Source organism: Seriola lalandi, unplaced genomic scaffold, assembly GCF_002814215.2.
Source record: "Seriola lalandi dorsalis isolate HSWRI2012SDOR001 ecotype SW California unplaced genomic scaffold, Sedor1 jcf7180002054441, whole genome shotgun sequence".
NCBI lineage: Eukaryota > Metazoa > Chordata > Actinopteri > Carangiformes > Carangidae > Seriola > Seriola lalandi.
In genome coordinates this window covers 426,804-433,086 of record NW_019524994.1, presented here as the reverse complement: position 1 = coordinate 433,086, position 6,283 = coordinate 426,804, and the positions used below count along the sequence as shown (strand labels likewise).

At 37.7% G+C, this 6,283-nt stretch overlaps 1 protein-coding gene across 1 annotated transcript; it reads right to left on the bottom strand.

The window, feature by feature from the left end:
- Positions 1–524: 524 nt before the first annotated feature.
- On the bottom strand, positions 525–5,926 carry LOC147818847 (uridylate-specific endoribonuclease C-like). Its single transcript, XM_087175282.1, has 7 exons — positions 5,782–5,926; positions 3,424–3,523; positions 2,527–2,638; positions 2,306–2,427; positions 1,783–1,895; positions 1,109–1,262; positions 525–1,023 (listed from the first exon to the last, which is right to left on the bottom strand). Exons 1-7 carry the CDS (start codon positions 5,790–5,792, stop codon positions 763–765), a joined length of 873 nt encoding a protein of 290 aa, XP_087031408.1. The 5' UTR covers positions 5,793–5,926; the 3' UTR covers positions 525–762.
- Between the last annotated feature and the right edge of the window lie 357 nt (positions 5,927–6,283).

The following is a 6,283-nucleotide window of genomic DNA, read 5'->3' as shown; positions in this document are numbered from 1 at the left end:
TCCAAGTCAGTTATTTAAACTTCCCTGCGTTGTGTCTTCCAGGCAGCTGTGCCACCCAGTTTGTTCCTTGATTACAGAAAAAAATCAGTCGTATATTCCCACAATAATTTCCGAAAGTTATTCAGTCAGAATTTTGGAAACGTGCTCCCAATAATAATAAAGCTATAACAAGAACCATTTCTTCCCTTTTGCAATTAGTTATTGCCCAATTAGTCAGTTGATAGTGCTGTCAGCTAATTATGGCAGTTCTGTCAAGTTGTTGTTTTTGTAAAAAATTGTATTATTGTTGTTAATGGTACTTTGGGAAAAAGCTTGAACTTTCAGTTTTATTTCAGCACTCAATAAATGCTGCCTGTGAGGATATCTTCCCTGCCAGACCAAAATCTGGGCAAAAAATATATTATATTTTATATATATATATATATATATATATATATATATATATATATATATATAAAATCTTGTCAACTCCGGCCTAATTTATATTTTCCAAATAACAGGAGAGAATAACATGCAAACACGAGTTCATAAACAAAGACAGTTTTATTAATTCAACAAATGCGTTTAATAACAATTTATATTCCTTACATGAATCCAGATCAGGAGGTTTAGGCTAAAACCTCTGTGCTTGTTATAGATAGTTAAAGCCGGAAGTTTAGTGCAAAGAGAACCTGATCCAGGTTTGTTTTGAGATTATACTGCATGCAAATTAAGTCAACATGTAAATGCTACAGGACAGTTGACAGCTTGAGAAACAAAGTATTACAAATCCCTGTTGTTGCTGCTGAGCAGTTTAGGGTAAGATGTGCCAATTGATCGCCCATGCCGATACACAACCAGCTCCAGCATGTACTCGTCCACTTTTACTACCACAGACGTCATCTTCGAACTCGACATGAGGAAGATGATGGTGAAGAGAGCGACCTCGAACTCAGGACTAACACCAATGAAGGAGCCGCCAACCGGTTTCACCAAGCCCTTCCAGCTGAACTGCAGGTTCAGGACATGGTCGTCTTCATCAGGCTATAAAACAATAACAAATAAAGTTAATTAAGGAACTTACGTTCAGTTTGTTTTTCACATGCATAAGGTAACAGTATTTTCTTACTGTATCTTTGTTGTCTCTCGCTTTGTAACCTTTGTAGTCAACATGGCCGTGTTTTTCCTGCAGGTAGAACTGGACCCAGTTATGAAGACCCATGATCTCCTGGCCGAATTTGGTTTCTCCAACAAACACATGTTCAAATCCACAGGAATCTTCACTGTAATAAAAACAAAGTCAGTATATGTTCATCGACAGGTTAATTAAGTCTCCATTTGTCCTATTACAGCTTTCCCCCCCTTATCTACTGTTTTTCTTTGCTGCTTAAACAGAAGATAGAACTAAAAGATGCAACAACCTCCTACTCTCTTTTAAAGAACAGTCAAATGTTAAAAATGTGCAAATATAACATGTCAATAAAAGTAACAAAATTGATTAGCTCCACACAGTGAAGATTAAACAATACAATCAAATTTATTATTACAACACAGGGGTTTAAATGTAAATACAACGCTGAATCATTGTATTTATTCTTTTTTTTTTTTTTATTCTTTATTGATTCTTGGGTCAGAAATGCATCAGTCTCCATGTCAGCTGGTTCATCTGCAGAAAGCCAGTACTCAGGCTGGTTATGGCCGACCTCTATGAGTCATTCTGTACATGATTAAAACAGTGCTCTTTCTTTGTACAGTCTCTGTACATACTGCAGTAGCTCCCCCTGCTGTTACAGTGAAACTCACCCTCCACCCCTCTCCCTGTGGTAGAGGCGGAACCAGATGTCGTACAGCTGTCTCTTGAACTGTGAAGGGTCTGATGGCGACTGCCCCTTCCTGACCAGATACTTGTGAGCACACTGTAAAGAAACAAAATAAACAACATATAAAAGCTCCAAAACAGCTACTAAATGGACTTTGTTTCGGGATTGTTTTGTTAACAAGTAATACTTTGGGCTTTAAATTCCTTTTAATGAGCAATTTATTAAGTTAAGCAAACTACATTAATAATGTAATGTCCTGTAACTAAAGAGTTATTGTTACAGGCCAAATCTATAGTTCTTTAGTTGTAATGGCTGATACTTGCTCTTGTAGGATGTCATCTTGACATTAACTTCAAATCCTCAAGCTCATTGGTCAACAACAGCCGGAGAACAACTGTGTAAACAGCTGCTGTGTAGGATCAGTGTGTTGTAATTGTGTTTGATCGTTACAGTTTATGATGACAGATGTTTTCCAGAGATGACTCCCTCCCTTAATGTTACTGCACCTTCATGACGTCTGTCTCCACTATGGAATTGATAAACAGCCTGTTCTCTTGAAGCTCCTCTGAAGTGACCGTCTCTGACACACCTGTGGACATCTCATAGTTGTCCAGCAAGTTGATGAAATCTGCATATAAAGGACATGTGCTTGTTAAAAGTGTAGAAACATGGTTCTAGCAACAGAGAAGTGTAAAATTTGGCATGAACTGCTACTTATGATACTTACGTGCAAATGTTTCAATACTCTTGACTTTGTCTTCGTTGACATATGCGAAGAGTGGAGCACTGGCTTTGTCTCTGGCATAGTTACTGCCCTGAGCCACATAACCTGCCCGTCCCTGAATAAAACACATGGACAGACAGTCTTCAGCAAGCATAGTGTAAATACACATGCGGGAAGGGTCAATACAAAATTTGGTCAAACTACTACTTCTAATATTACTACTAGTCAAACTATTGGTGATGCTAGAGGAAAAGTCAAGGGATCACCAGAGTCAGTAGTATTCATTTTTTGGAGACCATGGACATCTGTTCAAAATTTCATGGCGATAATGATAAGAGCATGTATTGGCAGTCCATTACATGTATAATCAGGAAATAGATTTCTTCTCTACAGTATATTTGGGTCTATATGTACAACGTATATACACTCCCTGAGTCCTTAATTGGGAACACCTGTACACCTGCTCAATCATGCAATTATCCAATCAGCCATCATGTGGCAAAATCATGCAGATACAGGTCAGGAGCTCCAGTTAATGTTCACATCAAACATCGTTTTCCCTGGTCACCAGATTTAGAGCTAAATCCAGTAGAATATCTTTGGGATGCAGTAGAACAAGAGATTGACAGCATGTACGTACAACTGACAAATCTGCAGAAATGATGTGAAGAAATTATGTCAACATGGAGCAGAGTCTCAAATGGATGTTTGTAGCATGCTAACTGGTGAACATTATCATGCTAGCGTTTTGTCAGATTACTTTTGCTACAGCGACACCACAATGTGAAGCTCTATGCTCTATGGCTTTTGGTCCAGATGGGATTTGCAAATAACACCGTTATCTTTGGCTGAAAGTTTTGCATTGCATAGAAGCAGTGATGGCAGACTTCAAGTACTGACCTGGAGGGAAATGATGTAATCAGTCCCCGGCCTGAGGCGGTTGGTATCAAGCTGCCAGAGTTGGTTCAGCACCTCAGTGAGCTCCTGGTCGGCCTGTTGACTGTGAAAAGTCAAAGACAACAAACAAAGTGAATTAAGTAGTAGTAAGGTTGTGACTATCTACTAATTGAAAAAATTTAAATAATGAAATAAAAAAGATTTCTAAGAAGGTTGTTTTTGTTTAGTTTTTTTGCTCTTCAGAGAGACAAGTCAGCAACAGCAAGCATTATTTCACAGCAGACATTTTGACTTGTCAAAGTAGGACAAACACAGGTGTTTCTGATGAAATTAATGATGGCAACGTTCTTCTCAAGTGTCCCTGTAGGACAGTGAGCCAACCTTTTTTTTTCTTTTATTGATACCTGAGATGGGAAAAAAGTAAGATTTAAGATTTAAACTTTATTACAAGGTACACTTTTGCAAGAAAAACAAGTTCTGAAAAACCTACTCACTTAGGCTATACTATAAAAAGATGAACATATTTTCTGTATTCACAGAAATGATTAACTAGGATTTGATATCCCTCTATTGACTTGGTGGTTTTTTTTATCCTTGACTGACCTGCTTGATCTTTTCCAGCAGCAGCTTTTGATAAACCTACACATTAAAATATCAACAGCATCTACTTTAATCTACTAGTGAAGTTAGATGTGATTAAACACTGGGAGGAATTAATGATGAAGGGGAAGTGTGTCTGTTTTTCACAGCCAGTACAAGTTTGGAAGTTTTTTTTTTTTTTCCGCCACTGATTAATTTAGCAGTTAAAAGAATCAAACACGTGCTCCCCTCCTCTCATCTTGGTAGCCTTTTGTGGGATTGTGTTGCTTGATTTACTCATTCAGATAACTGTATTTAACATTAAGTTTCTGTAATCTACAAAACCACATCCATCCCTGTCTAACAAACTCATCCTGTGGCTCAGGAGATCTTGAAAAACCAGTATTTTAACATGTGTCTTGTTTGTAATTTTGGACAAGTAATGCTAATCTATCTGAAATATCTGAAAGTTAGGGGTCAGCTAACAAATGTGATTTTATTTGATGCTGCGGTGGCAAAAATCTGAAAACCTCTGCAAATAAAACAGTATAAAAACACATGCAGGACGGGACTAAATACAGTGTTTAAAACATCCCAGTATTTAATTCAGGGCTGAAGAACTCTAAAACATGCTAAATTGTGTTGAATATTGCAAATTTGAGACTCAACATCCGCACAGACTATTCTATTGATCTTTTCCATTTAAGTATATCACTTCAATTGATCCTGGTGCACAAAGGAACTCATGAATGTAAGGGATGTGCATCTTTACATTGAAATTTGGTCAACATTGCTCTTAGATTCGAATACACAGGCGACATATCCCCTAAAAAAAATGTAATTTGCATTTTTTAAACAGTCTTGCCTGAAGCCCGCACAGCCACTTGAGGCCTTCTGTTGTTTTCTGTCTGTCTTGCTGGTGGGGTTTTCTTTTGTTGGACTACACAATGCCAGCAGAGACTGTCAGACCAATGGGGATAACATTGGCGCCATACAATGACCACATGTCCTCCATTATTAAGTTACACCTTCATCACTCTATGCATAAATTATAATATGAGATAGAAACTTCATATCCTTATGAAGTTTTTCTATTGCCCTTTCTCTGAAACTTTTTTATCTGCCCAATATCACCATTCTGCACATTAAAAAAAAAAGGGCATTGCAATTAAAAGTATCTCAAATATCACAATAGCTGACACAGCCTTCCGGCCATATAAACAGTGCAGATAAGTGACACATTCAGGGAAAAAAAGTTGAGTAAGAAGCAAGTGACAGGAAGGGGCTCATACTGAGACAGAAACTCCTCTGTTCTTAATTTAGCTTGGGCACAGTTATGAATCTCACAAGGCAGAGCAGCTACAGAATTTTACTGCAGCAGATGTTGGTTCTAGTAAACTATGTCCTGATTGTTCTGTTGTATAACTCCACTAATCACTGCCAGACCCCGCTGCACGCACATCCAAACATCAGCCTCTACTTTTAACAAACAACATCCACTTGTTATCCACTGTCCCAACCTGTAATCTGCACCGAGAACAGCTGTTGGTTCTCCAACAAACCGAATAATTGTCACCTTATGAACACAAACCATCGCCAGTGTCGTGTTACAGTGTAGCTATTGTTTACATCAAATATTTATGTCCTGAAGGGAGTCAGTGTCTTAAAAAGGTCGCAAAGAACCTGAAAGTGTCACTTCTCCACCAATAAGACACACGCATTAAAAAGAATTCAAGAAAAACTTTTTAAAGACAGGTTGTTCTCTTGTATCTTCTTACTTACCCCCTTGCCATGATTCTGTTGCGTGGAAAAAATTACTCTGACTTCTGCATCCTTTGAGGAAACTACCGTTTCATGTTGGACAGTTATCTGAGACGTCAATCATGACGTTTCCTGGAGAACAAGCCAATTACAAGACAGGAGAAGGCCCACACCCCACCCCTCTGTTATCAGAGGGGACGGATCCTGTGGTTGTATTAATAATGAAAACTAGGCTTACTGGGAATAAGGTGTGCTTTTCATAGAGCGAATCTCTTTACTGTAGAAGCCATAAATGTTTTGGATTAAGTTTTCATAAATGTTTCGTCTGACAGAGGTTTGCTGTAAGAATTTTAAAAATCTATCTATCTATGTATCTATCTATCTATCTATCTATCTATCTATCTATCTATCTATCTATCTATCTGAATCAATATTTTTCAAAACATTTCAACTCCTTCCTCAAATTTCTCTAAATTAAAGGAATTTGTTAGTATTTAAATTATTATTTGAAAAGTTGTACAGC

Excerpts from the sequence above, each read along its gene's own strand:
- LOC147818847 (XM_087175282.1), bottom strand. Across the intron at positions 2,639-3,423 it reads ATTACATCATTTCCCTCCAG|GGACGGGCAGGTTATGTGGC; the intron begins GTCAGTACTTGA and ends TGTTTTATTCAG. Across the intron at positions 1,263-1,782 it reads CACAGGGAGAGGGGTGGAGG|TGAAGATTCCTGTGGATTTG; the intron begins GTGAGTTTCACT and ends TTTTTATTACAG.